The sequence below is a fragment of the Panicum virgatum genome, chromosome 6K, assembly GCF_016808335.1.
Source record: "Panicum virgatum strain AP13 chromosome 6K, P.virgatum_v5, whole genome shotgun sequence".
Classification (NCBI taxonomy): domain Eukaryota; kingdom Viridiplantae; phylum Streptophyta; class Magnoliopsida; order Poales; family Poaceae; genus Panicum; species Panicum virgatum.
The window spans coordinates 15,650,650-15,669,309 of NC_053141.1; the positions used below are offsets into that span (position 1 = coordinate 15,650,650).

Consider the following 18,660-nt stretch of genomic DNA (forward strand, 5'->3'; position numbering starts at 1 on the left):
ACCCTAAAGAGGGTGGTGAATGGAGAAGTCCCCTGAAGAGGGGCCACCCTGAAGAGGGTGATCGACCTGCCGTGGTGGACGCCGGTGTTCGACTCAGGTACATGGAGGGCGGTCTGCGGGCTGAAGAGCGCCGGGGCCGTGGTGTCCAATCCGGGTGCACGGCATCGGGCGGCAGGCGCTTTGGCAGTTTCGGCGCAAAACCGTCTCCTATCTCGAGAAAGTGGAAGGCTTCGGCGACTACTTCAGAAGGTGCTGAGAAGGATGGAGCCCATGGGTCGGCGAGCACATGGGCGCTCCGGTTTGGTGGTTTGGGCCTTAAAACCACCGCCCACCTTCTCTGTGCTGGCAGAAGCCTGGACAAGATAGACGACATAAATGTCTCCGGCGGCACGTGGCAGATATCCCGCGGATACGTAGGATCGAAGCAACCACTCGAAGCTACGGGCGCCGTTGGATGACTTCTTCGATGTATCTTTCTAGTTTTGCCCCTACGGGCGTTGAGTCGCTTAGATTAAGTGTAGGGTCAGTGTCGTCTGGGGTCATTATTCCATGGCCTATATAAACCAAGGTGGGCAGCCCATTAGGGTGACCTCTCCCACTTGGTTTTGTTTGTGAGAGATTAGACAACCAAGTGCTTACATGCTCATGAGAGGCTAGGTTAGAGAGATTAAACCCTCCTTATCCTAGATAATCTAGATTAGTGGGTAGGATGAGGGGTGGCAGGTTGTGAACTCTCTTGTAATCTCGTTCTTGGAAGTAATCAAAGCTTTTCTTTGTGCTAATTTTATCCTTGAACAGATCCTCCTCGTCCCCCTCTTGTTCTTGCCCGTTTTGATCTCAATCTCTTAGTTGTTCGTGGTTTTGAGTTTGCCAATTGATTGGATCTTGTGATTCTCTTTCCTCTGCACTTCATACTCCATTTGATTCCAAGAATCACCCCTTGAGTATGACTGCGGGATGAATCACATGTTCTTCGTTCGTTCTTGAGCTCCTTTCCCCTTTTCTTTGTCCGATTGAAATTCACAAGATTGGTGAGTCATTTTCGAGGATTTCTTTTTGGGATAGCCTCCTTGTGAATTCAATTGAGTGCTCTCAAAGTTTGGGGTGGATTGGAGTTCTTTTGATTTGGTTTTGTTTGGATCTTGTGGCTTGCAGGCTGTGCACGGGCTATCTGCGTGCGCTGGGTCGGACAGTCTGACCCCAGCGAGCGGATAGTCCGGCTGCGTGGCGCGCTGCTGCGTGTCCTAGGGTTTGCTGTTCCGTTTGTCCGACCCGTTGCTGAAGAACCAGTCGGACAGTCCGACCCGTGCCTTCGCTATAGCAGCTTGTGAGGATCCGCTCTGTCTCTTTGTCCGACCCGGTGGATCGGACAGTCCGACCCACTGTGGTACGGCGCGGTGTTTTTGCCAGCGCTGCTGGATTTGTCCGACCCGTTCATTTTTGAACCAGTCGGACTGTCCGGTCCGTTGTGCTGTGTGCGCTCTCGGTGTTTTCCCCAGTAGAGTGGACTGGACTATCCGGCCCTTTGGTCCGGATTGTCTGACCCCCTATGCTAGGGTTCTGAGTGCTCTCTTGCGCCTTTCTCTTTGGCGTTTTGAAGAGGGACTCTTTGGTGTGTGTTTCCGCTGTGTTTTGTCAAGTGTGTAGCCTTTGAGTGGCCGACACTTGACGGTTCTTCAGAGGGGAGTTTTTGGGGTTTCGTTTTTAGTTTTCGACCATTGACCCCCCCTCTGGTCGCGTGTCTCGGTCCAACAAACGGTCTGCTATTGCTCGGCTTCAATTTGGCAGTGGTTAACCCTGCCACGCGATAATGGGCCGCCTTGCCTTCCTTCCCAGAACCATTACCTTCGTTGCAGCTGTCACCACCTGAGGTCGTCCCCGCCGGTAGTACCAGGACGACTGCGCCGGTAGTGGAGGATGATGACTTGCTTCCCCGCTTCTACCTCGTCTACGACCCTATCAAAGAGTCGCCTCATCAATTCGAGGTATTTCTTATCCCGGACTTATGGGTTAAACGCGAATGCAAATACGATGGTCAGGCGGAATGGTCGCCCTCGCAATACATAGTGCACGTCTTCTCCTCAGCCACATGGAAGTGGGAGGAGAGATCTTTTGTTCGTCAAGTAGAGCTTGCCGGAACCTATGCTGGTGCTGTTATTACTTGCCGCGACCGCCATGGAATCTATTTTCAAGGAGCACTTTATGTCCATTGCCAAAATCATTCTGTTATGAGGTACATTGTAGTCACATCATTTCCATTCTGAATCACAGGGTGTTTTACGTTTTCGATCCCAACTTTGACCGCTTAATTTTTTAATTTTATTAACAAAATTAGAAGTATATCTATTTTTAATGTGATTCAGTTTATTATATAGTATACTTTTAAGTATGATTTTAACTTTTTCATATTTATATAAATTGTTTGAATAGTACGAGTAGTCAAAGTCGGTGTTAAAAAAATCAAACAGAGGAAGAAATAGATTTAAAACAGAGGATGTATAGATTTTTTTCCCTAGATGGGTTGTTCGCTTGAGCTACAAGCCGGCTGTTTCTGGCTGTTTTGTGTGTATAGGTACTGTAGAAGAAGCTAGAAGAAGCCGGCTTGTATGCATGGTGTCGGTGTGCATGTAGTATTTAATTAATTAATCTACTTTCATTTGCAGAGTTGCCTGCTTATCGAATGCCGATAATAAGTACCAGATGATAAAATCACCATTAGCAGGGAGTAAACTAGGTGTCCATGATGATTCCTACCTGGGGAAATCAGAGAAAGGGCTTGTGTACTCTGCGTTGCTCTATCCGGATGGTGCTAGTTGGCCCCACTTTCGGGTTTGGTTGCTTAATGTTGACAAGATGAAGTGGATGTTGAGAAGTGACGTCAGCCTTCGAGCAGTGGTGGAAAATTTTGCTACTCTTAGACTATGAGAATAGATATAACAAACCGTGGATCCTTGCAAACTATGGCGATACATCGGCAACACCTCCTGCACAAGAAGATGATGAGATTATCGAGTATGGTGATGATAGTGAATTGGACTTTGACACCAGCAGCATTGTCGGTGAAACCAAAGATGAGGCCACAAGACACGGGCCGTATTGTATAGTTTTTCTCGGATTCGACCCTTACAAAGAAGTCACCTTCTTCTGCTCAAACTCAAGTGTACTAGCTTATCAACTGAATACACCAAAGACTCAAGAGTTGGGCCACTTAGATTCATTATTCTACATTGATACTCCATCATTCCTTTACACACCATGTTGGATGCAGATTGAGCACTTATATTTTGGACAAAATAAAATACAGTAGCAGTTTATCGGTCTTTTTCCCTGATGTTATATAAATATTTGGAGCTAGTATGTGTAAGTCCTCGTGTCATCTATTATCTTTGATCAGCCCCATGCTCCTCTCTCTCTTTCCCATGTGTGCCCTTTTGTCTCTCACTCGCCTGCCACGCTGCACCGCCATTGAGCCGACATCCGCCGCTGTAGAGCATCTTCAGCTCCTCCTCTCCATATGTTATCGGACCGGGAACAGTACAGGGAACCATTGATTCACTGGATCAAGAAAACAACTCGGATCCTTTGGTGATTATTCAAAATTGGTTTCTAACACTCTTCCTGGAGGTCATGATTCGACGATGAGGAGGCCAAGGTAAGTCGTGCTGGTTTTCAAATCCGGCCTTGGTGTGGACCGCTGCCCAGATGAGGCCCCGGAAGGAAGACACCGCCTGTTACCTTGGCGTCCTTTTGGCCGGCCGGTGCAGTTCGGGCGTCATTGATGATGTTCATAACAGCAAGATTTAGACGAAATTCAGGTAGAAAGGACAGATGTCTGACGATGTTTCGATTTCGAACCGAGTGCGTCTGTGCCAGGGGCTGGGACCACCAAGCCATTTCAGCCCGGCATTGGAGCTGTCTCTGATTCGGTTGGTGTTGGTGCAGCGGGCCAAAGAGCCCTATCCATACCTTGTGGCTTGTGCGCTGCCAAACCTTCGTACGCACTCATCTTGGGCTGGGTTAACATTTGCATGTGCTTACTCGTGAGCGCCATGCATGCATGTGCTTTGGCTATCGCAAGACACCAGTGCGACATTGTCATTACATGTACTCATTTAAAATACAAACTAAAAAATCGTAGCCACCAACCCGTAATTTGCAGGGGCAGATGAGTCAGACCAAGTGCTAAAGAGTTATGGAAATGCATAATATTCTGGAAAAGGCATTCTAGCAAGAGTGTCCAGTTTGATAATGGCACTCAGGCGAAGCTCATTTCGGCGATGGCATTCTGGCGAAGCCCCTATTTGATAATGGCGAAATGGCAAATAATTCCCTCACGGAGGGATATTTAATTATTGGCACCTCAACGCTATCCTCCACGGCGCTCGCACGGTACGACGGCGGCGGTCCAAGCGGTGGCACGCTCGCCATGGCGGTCGTGCGGGGATGGTGGCGGTGCACGAAGTTAGGCCGTGGCGTGGGACTCGCGGCGGCGTGCGCCTCGGCCTTGGCCCAGGGGCTTGGCCCGGCAAGCAGCAGCGCCCGCCAGTGCGCGCGTCGCGTGCCTGCTACTCCACGCGTGCGCCAGTTCCCCCGTGTGCACCTGCGTGGACGGAGGTTGAAGACGAGAACGACGAGGGCATGCTGGTCTTTTAGTGTGGTCGGGCCCGCTGTCGCCACGCTACATGGCCGAGGTGGCCTGCCACGTGTGCAAAAATGACAAAATGTTAGAATCTTTCCGTTGATCTTGGCAAAAAAAACTAGATCATCAATGAGAGTGATTTTTGAAAAGGTGTCATCAGTAAAGGCATCAGGCGCGCGGTTAGTAGGGCCGGGCAAGCTGCGCCAACGGCGGTCGGCACGGTTAGCGGTGAGTCCGGACGAGGCGCGTGGGCGACGTGGTCGGCGGCGGGGCCAGGCGAGGCGCGCGGGCGACGGGCGTCGCGACCGGTGGTGGCGCGCTCGGTGGGAGCTTCATGGGCGCAGGCGACGCTAGCTGCTCGGTCAGAGGGAGCTTCACGGACGCGGATGGGAGAGAGAGCGAATGGGAGAGAGACAGAAGGGACTTACATGTGGGGCCCGCACAAACGTGGGCAATAGAGTCTGTTATCCCACTTTATTCTATCCCACAAACCAAACAAAGAATGGAACCGTTTCATTCTTACCGCGCAAGCGTGGAGTTTCATTTGCTCGACCTTGTAATCACTCATCTTTTCATTTGCTCGACCTTGTAATCACTCATCTTTTCAAGATTCAATCAACAAACAGAAAAAAGGGACTGGGAGCATAAGTAATAGTGATAACATCCAAGGGGCAGAATTAACATCCAAGGGGCAGAATTAAGAAAGAAATCGTACAAATCATTACTCGGTATTTATTAAAAAGACAGGGAGTATAAGTAGAGACGATTACATCAACGGGCAGGGCGAATTAAGAAAATACAACAAAGCTAGTATTAGCCCACATATTTATACTATTACTACCTCAACGGGCGAATTAAGAAATCTAGCCTGGGGGACGCTTCTGATGTTATTATCATTGGCCACTTTCTTAGCATCACGATTCTCAGTCCCACGACCCCATATTAAGGTTCGCTGCCACCTTATTATCAGCTTGGAGATCTTCCACCAGATACCAATGTATTTTGCTTCCTCAATCGACATAAAGGTTTGCTGCTCCCAAGCACTAGTTGGGCACATAAGCACTGGTGAAGCATATAGACCTGAATCCTTGGGATTGTCACAAAGAGTCTATAACCTTACGTGTCGTTGAAAATCTCAGCGTAGTTCTCGTCAAATGGGGGCTTGATGCTATCCTCCGCTAAACTAGGTCATTACCTTATGGTAGTTGGTGGTAAATGCCGCCGTCCGAGGATATACTTGCTTTGCTGCAGATGGATTGTACGATGCAATGTTTGGAGTCTTGAGGAGTGACTCTATAAAATTGGCTCGCACATCGTCCTATATCTGTGTGCGCAAGTCGAAGTGGATGTTGGTTATTATATGTGGAGTGAGTGGTTGGTTTTGGATTTTTATTAGAAAAATTGGTGAAGACAAATGGAGGAGCATCCAGATAGAGAAGAAGAAGATGATCACTGCTGGTCTCTGAATTACTGATGGCTCTAGACGGGATAGATGGAGCCATCTATCTTGTTAAACCCCGCAAACAGGGGAGACTATATATATACTCGATTCAGCTTATAAGTTTAGGGTGTTGAAGCTGTGTAAATTTTACTTCAAATAAAAAAGTAGTAGGTGGGCAGTAAAATAGGTGTGGCGTGTGATGCAGTAGATGACGCAACATAACAGAGAGAGCGTGCACAACATAACCTCATGAGTCCTATCTCACTCGCAAGCCCAGTACTTACCCCCTAACTAGCGCTGACCAAAATATTGAAGAGACTTGCATGCTGTTCCTATCGAGGTGTTGTTTAATTTGCATTACAAAGTAGGATCACTTTTTTTCTTGTGTTTATAATAGCTAGATTTCCTAATCATTTTTATTTGACACACAATTATCTCAGAAGCATTTTGACTCTCCTTTTTCTTGAATGACAAAAGATGTAAGTGATATGGTACGAGTGGAACGGACGTTTTACACCCATACTAAGATATAATCAATGTTAATACTTACTAGTAATATCGGAGTTATCTGTTTTATACATTTGTTAAATAAAAAAATCAAACCTTCTGATTATATTCAAGATTTGAAATTATGGCACCCAACCACCAATCTAGTGGGGGCGGGAGTGCTCGACGAGCGACCTAGCGAAGGTAGTTTATCAAACAACTTTCTTCTTCTCTCCCATCATGTCATATTATTTATAGGCTTCCGATTTACAATTCCTCCCCTAATCGTGGCCGGCAAATAACAGCGTCATCATAGGTTCCGGCAGGCTCTTCTTGACGAGCAAAAGATCTCTCTTCCCACTTCCATGTGGCCGAGGAGAAGACGAGTGTGGTGTATTGCGAGGGTGGCCATTCCCCCTGACCATCGTATTTGTGTTTGGAGCTAAACATTAAGTCCGGGATAAGAAATACCTCAAATTGATGATGCGACTCTTTCATAGGGTCGTAGGCGAGGTAGAAGCAGGGCCATAAGTCATCATCCTCCAATACCGGTGACGTAGTCCTTGTACCACAAGAGGGACCTCAGGTGGTGACAGTCGCAATGAAAGTAACGGTTCTAGGAAGGAAGGCAAGGTGTACCACCATTGTCGCGTGGCAGGGTTAACCACCGCCAAATTCCAGCCGAGCAAGAGCAGGCCGTTGCAGTGATCCATGACTTGCCGATCAGGGACGCGGTAGTCGCCATAATCATCATCTAATTCAGGTGATAAACACATCTCGAGGTGGCTGCCAATTGGTGTGCGGTCCAAGGGCGCCCGAAGAAATATGCGCGGGGATGGTGTCCGTGATCGGGGTGGCTTTTGAACAAGACGCCGTCGAGATGCAGAGGGAGGAGATCGGTTCTGGCGCGCAGCAGGCGTCGGCCGTCGATGATGGAGCACCAGCGTTTGCAGACACAGCGTGCCGCCGCAAGGCTGCTGGGCGCATGGAGACGACCCAGCACGTCGGCAATCATGTCGTCGGGTAGAAGCTCCATCTGCATCTATCTTGGTCGATCGATCTGAGCACAATCTGTATCGCGCGCATGTGTGTATACTATGTGGGTGGGTTACGGAACGGTGGATCGATCGAGCCGCGGACGTACGTCTTCGTTACGTACGTCCTCTCGGATTTGAACATGGATCAGGGTAGGATTGGTACATGCGAACCAAGATCGGATCGATTAGCTTATCATAGCAACTGATGGTAAGCTCTTGGAGGGCAGAGAAGTGGTGAAATATCTCCATACTCTGGCAATGCATTCCTCCGTGTAGGTGCAAATTGGTGGCATGGCTGGAGGAGGTGTGATGATTGATCTTGCGTACCTCCTCAAATGAAGATAGCACTTGGTCGCTCTTCTCTATTCTGCACTCACGAAATGTTGGTGGGCATGGTTTCAACATCAAGCGCGGACATCTCTTTATCGTCAGGCTGTCTAGCTCTAGCACAGGGAACATGAACTCCTCCACCACACCTTCTTCAGCATAGTATGCTGTGCTCCACTCCTCCAAGCCTTCCATGAATGAGATTTTGAAGTTTGAGAGCCGACGGAATGCTCCATTGCCACCACAAAATTCCCAGCCCGTTTTTGTAATGCTAGGCAAACGATCGAGAGACAGCTCTTCTAGGTGTGGCAACGAGAAATGTCCATGACGCAGCCTGGAAAGCCGGTACTGCTGTAGCCTTCTAGAAACAAGTGTTCCAGAGTTCTTGGTGGCACTAGCTAGTTGTCCCAACAAATCGCTGTCCTCCAGATGCCGATCCACACCGACAGTCCAATCCAATGTTAACTCCGAGAGATTGTGTTTGTCCGCCAACTTAGATTACTGGGATGTAATCACAACACATTACTGGGATGAGTCGTTCCACCATTATGTGGTAATCATGGCTTTTTACCCCATTTATCTTCATTGTTTTCATATTCACATATCTTCTGAACCCCGCACAATAACCATCAGGGAATTTTAATTCTTTCATTCACCACATCACATCTCTTTGTTCATTGGGTTTCAAGGAAAATTTAGAACATGGTCTCCCTCCATTTTCTCTTAGCTCAAGAGTTGGACGGTTACATATCTCAGCTAAGTCAACACGGGCCTTGAAATTATCTTTTGTAGAGCCTCCGAAATCCATAATGGTGTCAAATAGGGCTACACACACGTTGCGTTCTTGGTGCATTACGTCGATGTTGTGTGGTAGAATCAATGCCCTCATGTAAGGGAGTTCCCACAGGCCACATTTGTGAGTCCAATTATGTGTCTCACTGAAACCTACAAACCCATCTCCAGCATTGTTTGTGAACAGTTTACTAAGCTCTTCTGCAATTTTCCACCCATTGCGGCGCTGTGGTGGTCCCTTCGTGACAACGGTGTCCTTCCTAAACTCCTGTGCCTGGAGCCTGAAGGGGTGGTCCAAAGGAAGAAAACACCTATGATAATCGAAGTAACAATACTTGCCACCAGCATTGAGCCGAAAACAGTCTGTTTCTTTTCCACAAATAGGGCATGCTAGCCTTCCATTAACTCTCCACCCAGCAAAGATCCCATACGCTAGAAAATCATGTATGGACCACAAATACGCAGCCCGAAGTTTGAATTTCTGCTTCTTGTAAGTGTCATACGCTTCCACTCCTGCCCAAAGCTCTTTCAACTCTTCAATCAATGGTTCAAGCATCACATTGAGTTTTATGCCAGGATGCTCAGGCCTAGGTATGATGAGGCATAGGATCATGAACTCATCCTTCATGCAAAGATCAGGTGGAAGGTTGTACAGGATGGCGAAGATAGGCCAACATGAGTACGACGCTGCGGTCATATTGAAAGGCATGAAACCGTCTGTCGCCAGCCCAATATGAACATTCCTCTCATCACTAGCAAAATCTGGATCAAAGCTGTCTAGGGCCTTCCACACATCGCTATCCGATGGATGCACCATTAACCCATTGGCCCGACCCTTACGATTTTTGCGCCACCTCATGCGCTCAGCAATTCTCCTAGCCAGGAACAAACGTTTTAGTCTAGGACTGAGACGCATCCATCGAAGCTGCTTATGTGCCCTCTTTGTGCTCACCTTCTCCCCATCTTCATTTACCACCTCTATGTACCTCGACTTGCCACACTTCAAGCATTTCTCTTCTTTCTCACGATCCTTCCAAAATAGCATGCAGTTGTCCGGGCACGCATCGATCCTCTCATACGGCATTCCAAGAGCCTTTATCAATTTCTTTGACCGGTACATGTCTTTAGGCACCTTGTGATCGGCAAGAAGAACATCACAAATCAGGTCCACAATTGCCTTATAACAATTGCCTGACAAAGCAAACTTCGACTTGATGCCCATTAGATGGGTCACAAACTGGAGGACTGTAACCGTTGTCTGTCCGTGTAGAGGATATTCTAAGGCTTGGAGGAGTTCAAATAATTCCTGAACCTCTTTTGTAGGCGGATCTTCACGATCTAGGTTAAACTCTGGTTGCAGATCATCAAGCATCTGATCCAACCTATCAACGTCTTCACCATCATCCACTTCCATCTGTGTTGATACTCTACTGTGTGACTCACCGTGGAAATGCCATTCGTCATATCCTGGCACGAACCCATTCTTGCATAGGTGTAGCGTGACTTGGTTCTTGTCATAGGCCACCATGTTCTGGCATTTGTTGCATGGGCATTTAATCACGCCGTGTGGTGGCTTTTAGTAAGCATGGTCCACAAACTGCTGAGTCTTCTCAAACCATTCCTTTGTGTGAGACCTGCCCTTCTTCCAACCAACGTACATCCACCCATAGTCGTCACCCATGCTTGCGGCTACATATTGTTCGATGCAACACATTTCATAAGAACCGTCCATCTCTACACATCACGGCCCTACATCTATATGTAATTGATATGTCCTAAACCCACCCAAGGGCGCCCGATAGAGTGTGTGTTTATTATGACGAGCCTAAAGCGCTCAGGCAAAATTTCGGCAGCATAACCCCGCTGCTCTCCATTTGCATGCCCGATTTGGTGCAGTGGAGAACAACAAGGTTATGCCCCCGAAATTTTGCCTGAGCACTCCAGGGCCATCATAAACACCACACTCTATCGGCCACCCCGAGGCTGTCCTAAAAAGGGACAATTCCAGACCGGCACATCTCACCCGGTCCGAAACGGGTGACGCATAGGTTTCGAAACCCTAACTGCATGCAATGTATGATTAAAGGAAACATAAATGAAACAGGAGTATTATTGATATTTTACATGTTAGAGCAACAACAATAGTAATAAAATATGTAAACAACATGTAATCATGCTACTGCTAGCTAAGTACACAATACTAACTTTAATCAGCGTTTCAAGTAACTAGCATTAGACTTCACAATATAAAACTACCCCCAATCATGCATGCCATATATTTATAGCTACCAATCAATCCTCAACCAAACAAAACTAACTCTAACCATGTTAAAATTAACTAACAGTATCCATCATCATATAGTGTATTTACACTAATCATTATCAATAATATAAAACAAACTCTAATCACATTAAATTAACTCCCGTCGGCGGAATCCGTGCAACAACCGACGAGAATAAGCAATATTTCATACAAAAATTGTGACGCCACGGTCTCTAACTCACTTGGTGATTTCGAGTCGAAGTAGAACCCTAGGTGGAGCGGGAGACGGAGCGGTGGCCGGGGGCAGGGGCCGGCGCGGCAGCCGACGGTCGGCCGGGGATGTGCAGGGGCTTGGGCCCGGCTGCCGGCGGCCAGCGGAGGGGCGTGGGCCAAGCGGGCTGGTGGCGACGCACCGGGGAGCGGCACCGGTAGGGGAGGTGTTGGGGCAGGGGCGCCGACCCGAGAGGCGACATGGCCAGGGAAGGGCGCGGATGCGTCGGAGGAGCTGGAGCGGGAACGCCGGACGGAGGAGCTGAAGCGGGGAGGGGGGAGGGGAGGGGCGGCCCGACGGGCCAGGGGAGCCAGAGCGGGGGGGCATCAGCGTCGCAGTATGGTGCAGTGCCGGCGGCTCGCGCGCGGTGCAGTGTGTTGCGGCGGCGGCGCGCGAGGTTAGCAAGGGAGAGAGTAAGTAAAGAGAGAGAGGGGCTGGCCTGGCCGGTTGGACTAAGTCACAGGCCCGGGCTAACTCCCATCGGCCAGACACCAAGCCGACTGGAGTTAAGTTAACTCCCGTCGGCTGGGAGCCTGGCCGACGGCTGTCGCCCGTCGGCAACCCTAAAAGCCGACGGGAGTTAATTCAGCCGATGGAAGTAGTCTATTTTCCTGTTGTGCATGCTGGTTTCGATGGTTTGGGCCTCAAAACCATCACTGCCTTATTTGGGTTGCCAGAGGCTCAGATAAGATAGAAACCCTAAAAGTCATCGTCGGACGCGTGGTGGACATCGCGCGGTTGCGTAGAAGCTAAGCAACACTCCAAAGCCACGAGGATTGTCGGATGAAATCTCCTATGTATCTTTTCCAGTTTTGCCCCTACGGGCGTTGAGTCGTCTGGTTAAGTGTAGGGGTTGAAAGCATCTAGGCCCCTAATTCGAGTTTTGGTAATTAATGACAACGGTTTGTGGATTAACGATTTCATTTGAGATAATGAGTATAGGTTGATCCACGGATGAAAGAGATTTAGTTGTGAACGTATGGAGTTTTGGAGATGATGAGCAAAGCTCGGGCACAAGGCAAAGGTATAAAATAGGGCTTTTGCATTTTACCGGTCACAAGGCGTTTAGTGGATGAAAAGTGACCGGATTTGTTGGATAGATAGCCGTACTATCAAGAGGGGTTGTGTACTCATGCTTGACGGGTCTCTAGTGCCATTTTTCTCAAAATGTCTAGTTGCATGCATGAGGGCTAACGGCGTTTTGAAAAGATTTGAAATAGACTAAGTTCGAGAGCTGACTGAGTAACGGCGGACAGTCCGCGCCTGAGGGGCGGACAGTCCGCGCCCGTTCCAGAGAGTTTGCAGAGGCTCTGGTGGGCTGGCGGACAGTCCGGCCCAGAGGGGCGGACAGTCCGCGACTGTTCCAGAGAGCTTGCAGAGGCTCTGGTGGGCTGGCGGACAGTTCGGCCCAGGTGGGCGGACGGTCCGCCACTGTATTTCAATCTTGTACCAGAAAGGGTGTCTGTCAGTGTGGGCTTCAAAGTTGAACGGCGGACAGTCCGCCCATGGGGCGCGGACGGTCCGCCGGCTAATCTCAGGTTTGTACCAGAGAGGATGTTTCTCTGGTTTGGGCTCAAAAGTTAAACTGCGGACGGTCCGCTGCTGAGGCGCGGATGGTCCGCAGGAAAATCACAAAGTTGTTCCAGAGACGATGTTAGTCTCTGGTGGGTTGGAACACTTAACTGCGGACGGTCCGCCCCTGGGGAGCGGATGGTCCGCCAGGGCTTAACGCCTAGTTCTGACACGCATTAAATGCACTCTGACTCACTGGTTTATAACGGCGGACAGTCCGGTTTTTGAACCGCGGACGGTCCGCGACTTCACAGAAAAGAGTGTAACGGCTAGTTTTTGAAGGGGTGTCTATATATACCCAATGCCCGGCCATTGGGTGTCTCTCTTGGCCATTTGGATAGCATTCTTGACACATTAGAGCTAAGGCATCCCTCTCTCACACACATTTGCTTAGAGATTGCATTTTTGAGAGTGTGAGAGCTTCCTAGTGCATTGCATCAAGGTTTTGAGCTTTGTGGCATTAGGGAAACTTCAAGCAAGCGTCATCAACTTGTTACTCTTGGGAGTTGCCGCTCCCTAGACGGCTTGGAGAAGTGGATTTCATGGAGCACCTCCAAGGAGATTGTTGAGGAGCCCCGATTTCGGTTGTGAGAGGTTTTGTGCTCACCTCACCGGAGTGGTGAAGAGCAACTCTAGTGGAATCGAGGTGTGGAGCGGTTCCTTGATTCAAGCCGGCTCAAGATCAAGAGGTTCTTGATAGAGGAGCGGTTGACTCTTGGAATCCACCTCAACGTGGATTAGGGGTGACCGGCAAGTCATCGACACCACGGGATAATTTCTTGTGTCAAGCTTGGTTACTTCTCTTGCTCTCTTTAATACTCGCTTTTACTTTGAGCAATTTACTTTACTAGAGCTTGATTTGTATCTTGTCACCCTAGGTTGCAAACCCATCTAGAGATAGGAATAGCATGACATAGGGCTTTCTTTTGTTACTAATTAAATTTCTCTAGTGTTATTGGTTTTAGATTTTAAACCGCCTATTCACCCCCCCTCTAGTCGGTGTTCTTGATCCTACAGGGGTAAGCGTCGTCTCAGGTCATTATTCCCATGGCCTTCAATACCAAGGTGGGCAGCCCATTGGGGCTAAGCTTCTCCCACATGGTCATTTGGAGAGAGCTTTGTGAGCAGCCAAGTGCTTATTGTGAAGAGAGACTAGATTAGGAGGCTAATTAATCCCCACTTAGTCTAGGACCATCTAGTGAGAAGGATGAAGGGCGGTAGGCTATGATCGAGACTCTGTAATCACTCTAGTTGGATGAAATAAAAGCTTTTCCTTGTGCTAATTTCGTCCATGAGTTGATTCCTCTCCACCCCCTTCTTTGTGTTGGTTTTGGCTTTCCAATCCTTGGTTTTTACGGTGTTTGTGTTTTCCAAGGGTTGGGGCTTTTGATTCTCTCCGTTCTGCGTTCAAGTCTTCATTAGAATCCTCAGATTTCACTCGAAGACTTCCAGCGGATTGAATCGAGATGTTTTGGTGTTCTTAGTGTTCTTGAGCTTCTAACCTTCATCTCCTTGGTCCGGTAGAAATTCGTGAGATTTGGTGATTCCTTTTCGGGGATTTCTTTTGGGATAGCCTACTAACAAACTCTATTCGGTGTCTTCAAGGTTTGGGGAAGATTGGGGTTCATTTGGTGAAGTTTGGTTGGATTTGGTTTTCCCGGAAGGCTGTCTCGGGCTTGGCCTCACGTTTTCGTACACGCCGGACCGTCCGACGTAATACGCTGGACCATCCGACGCACGCCAAACCGTCCGGCATCACACGCCGGACCGTCTGACGCTTGCGTTTGCGTGAGCGCTTGTTTGGCCGTGCTCGGGCCCTGTTGTCCGACGTTCGTCGGACCGTCCGGTGCTCGACGTCGGACTGTCCGACGTTTACGACTAGGCACCGGGCTGTGCCTTTGACCTCGTGGCCGGCTTAACGCCGGACCTTCCGGCTGGTCACGCCGGACCGTCCGACGCACGCCGGACCTTCCGATGTCCCACGCCAGACCGTTCGACGTGTGCTGCGTCTGCGGGTTTTTGTGCCTCTTGTGTCCTTTCTCGTGGGTGTTTTCAAGGGGACCTTTTGTGTGAGTGTTTGCTGCGCTTTGTTGGGTGTGTAGCCACCCAGTGGCCGACACTCAACGCCGTTTTAGAGGGTATGTTTTTGGGCGTGATTTTTGGTTCCGACCATTGACCCCCCTCTGGTCGCTAAAGTTGATCCTACAAATTCTTAGTAATGTTAGATGTAGTTATTTTAATTCATCATTTATAATGGTATTTTGGATAATTTATATGCAAATATAGAAATAATTCTAATTTATCTTTGATGATGGCATATAGGGTAATTTATATGCAATTTATTCATTTTTTAAAATGGCATGGTGAGTAATTTATCCGTAAATTTGGAGGATAATTTATTTCATCTTTCATAATGGCATGGAGGGTAAGTTATTTGTTAATTTAGGAGATATCTTAATTCGTATTCATAATGGCACGATGGGTTATTTTTATTTAAATTTAGGAGGGTATTTTATTTCATGTTTTATAATGGCATGATGCTGAATTTTTATGTAAATTTAAGGGGTTATTTTATCTCATCTTCCATAATGGCATGGTGGGTAATTGTTTAGAAACTTCTAATGGCTATTATTATTAGAGCTACATGATGGACAACCGGATTTTTCTGATTTTTGTGAGAATTTCTTGAATTTGCCTTTTTTAAAAGCATGTCTAATGGCTATTATTATTAGATCTACATGATGGACAACTAGATTTTTCTGATTTTTGTGAGAATTTCTTGACTTTATCTTTTTTAATAGCATGTCCGATGAATATTAACGTGGAGGCTCCAAAAGGAGCCTCTAATTAGTCCAACCCGTATTAGGATACATGCATGTTAAAAAATAGTGGATGAATTTAATAATGATAGAAATTAGTAATTTAAAACATATGTGGTTTATTACTTAAATAGCAGTTCCTTCATCACATAATAACTTTTAAGATTCAAAATTTGACCATAATAATTGATGTTGTAGCCATTTATTTTCTAAGAAGAAAATTTAAGCCATGCATGCATGCAAATTCCAAATAAGAGAAAGATGGATCTATTAACCAAAGGCACTTTGTCTACCAACACTAATAGATTGTCAGAAATTTTGCTAAAACAATTGTTATTTTGAGACAAAAGGAGCATATGTTGGCAATTTTAGATGCTGGTTCATCTGTTTCTAATTCATATATAACAATGCAATAAGTGGCCAATTTAGATACAAATTTCAAGGGTTATTGTAGATTATCTATCATATAATAGAAAATATAAGGTCAGCAGCTTCCTCATAGGAACTAGCAATTCTAATAGCTTTCTTCTCATCTCCTGTGGCACGGGCCTTAGCGAGAAGGGTGTCAATGGTTTTCATGTGCCCTGTCGTGGCCTTTTTGACTTCTGACCTTTTGGGTGGTGGGGCAGCAAGGACGACTTCATCGAGAGCCTTAGCGAGCTTCAATTTCATAGCGTTGATGGACTTGCTAGCGGTGGCACTCCATTCCGCTGGTATTGGAGCAGCTTCTGCAATGGTGATATACAACAACAAGGATACAAGTAGGAGGATCTTGGCCATGGCAAACAATTTTTGCTAACAATTGATTGGTTGGGAGACAATCGTAACTCAACAAGACGATGTTGGTCTGGGATTATACTAAGTCGCACACCTTTTTATAGATGGACAGCATTTCTATAAATAGTGGATGTGATATAAACCATAAGGTAATGGGAGATTCGTGTGGTTAAGCATTTGTTTCGGTGGTTCTAAAATTCGCTACCTGCATGCATTTCAAGCCTAGTGTTCGGGGTACCGTACTACTCGCTCCTGCCTCTTCTCCTCCCGTTGGCTTATTGGGCCATTACATGCCAGTATGATACATGTTGGCGGTGTGTGCACAATAATGGAACATTGCATAAACAGTGGGTAGCAGCTATGTCGAGCATTAGCTTTGACAAACCACTTTTGTAACTATTGTATGCATGGCTTATATTATTAGTGACAATATTATATCCCTATGTGCTATATTATATGTAACTCCCAAAAATTTTGTGATTGAAAGTTTCCTAGAGGGAGGAAGGATAAATAGGCAATCCTAAAAACTTACACAAACTTGAACCAAAATCAGTAGCCCATCAGTTGTACTGGTGCGGACCGGTTACACTGGACGAACCGGTGGATCCTATGCGCATCGGTGTCACCGATGAGGAAGAGACAATCTGAAATGATCTCTAAATCTACTCTAGTAAATTTGATACGGAAACTTTCTAGAGGTTCCTGGAGACTTGTTCTTGGAGATCTAAGAAGGTCTTGGCTTGATACCTCCACACAAGAGAGATTCACACCAAACTTTGCCAAAACAAGATAAGTATGCTCAAGAACAATATGAACTCGAAGAACACAAGGTGCCACAAGAGAGCACACGAGAAAAGGATTTATCCTAAGGTTCGGGCACACCACAAATGCATCCCTACGTCCTCGTTGTTGAGGAACCCACAAAGGGCTTCGGCTCACGACCTTATTCTCTTCTCCCTAATCACCAAGACCGGTGGAGAGGTACTTTGTATGATGCTCAAAGAGAGGAGATTACAAACTTCCCAGAGCAATCCACATGAGATAGATGCTTCAATGGGCGACGTCTAGCTGTCTAGGACCACCAAACTCCAAGAGTAACAAGTCCACGCACCAAGATTGCTCCATGATTCACCAAAGCTCACAAAGAACAAGAGAGAGATAGGAGGATGAACATGGAGTCTTCAATGCTCTCTTAAGATCTCACCAACTCACACTCACAAACAATGGAGGATTTGAGCTCAAGAGAGTGGAGAGTGAGGGAGAAGAGTGATCCCAAGAGATATTGATAATCTCTCTCCAAATAAGATCAAAGCAGCTGAAAGTGTACTTGGACTTGGGATGGAAGTACAGGACAATGTCTTGATTGTAAGAAAGCACACGTGGTCATTACCTCCCTTTGGAAGAAGAGTTTGCCTAAAAAAGAGGGTGAGGTAGCGATAGAAAGTCATCATATATGCAAGTTCCCAAAGATGATCTTTTGTATTGTAGTGCATGGCACTCACAAAGTTTTGAGTTGGGAATTCAAAATCATGTAGATATTTCTTTCTGAGATCATGCTTGTCAAAATCCAAGAATCTTGGCAAACTTGTCATAACTGCATCGATAGGGAATGCCTTGAGAAGAAAGTTCAAATAAGGAGGAGTGCCGGCTTCCTTATCAGCTTTGGTGATCTAGAGAGTGGAATAGAACTATGCAATGACTTCCTCATTCCAGTTACACTTGAACATCATAATATGCCGCAGGCCATGGTGCTCCAAAGCATCAAGAGCTTGGTCGAGATGAGGATAATTAATCTTGTGGCAACCTTCCCAATCAATATACTTTTGTCCAATCACCTTCTGATTTCTTCCCTGCACATTCTGATAGAACTCCACGTGCAAAGGAGTGTGAAAGCGAGGATCATTGATGAAGATTTCCTTCTTACGAAGTAGAGGATTGCGAGACTACGGGTGTAAACGGTGCAGATATTATCCGTCTGTATTTGAGTCCGGGTCAGTTTAGAAGGGTTGAGATCTGGCCGTATCTGAGTCCAAAAATTTAGTGATCCGTATTCGATTTATATCCATATCCGAATAATGAAAGTTGGATATATATGATGTCGATGTCCATCTAAGTCTTATCCGACACCAACTACTAATATCCGTATCCTATCCGAATTCGAAGGAAAAATATGAAAACAAATACGGTATTGGTAATATCCATCCGTATCCGATCCGATTACACCCCTATGCGAAAC

At 46.9% G+C, this 18,660-nt stretch overlaps 1 protein-coding gene across 1 annotated transcript; it reads right to left on the reverse strand.

Annotated features, from left to right (window-relative positions):
• Positions 1–8,582: 8,582 nt before the first annotated feature.
• On the reverse strand, positions 8,583–10,250 carry LOC120713297. Its single transcript, XM_039999286.1, has one exon. It carries the CDS (start codon positions 10,248–10,250, stop codon positions 8,583–8,585), a length of 1,668 nt encoding a protein of 555 aa, XP_039855220.1.
• Positions 10,251–18,660: the final 8,410 nt, after the last annotated feature.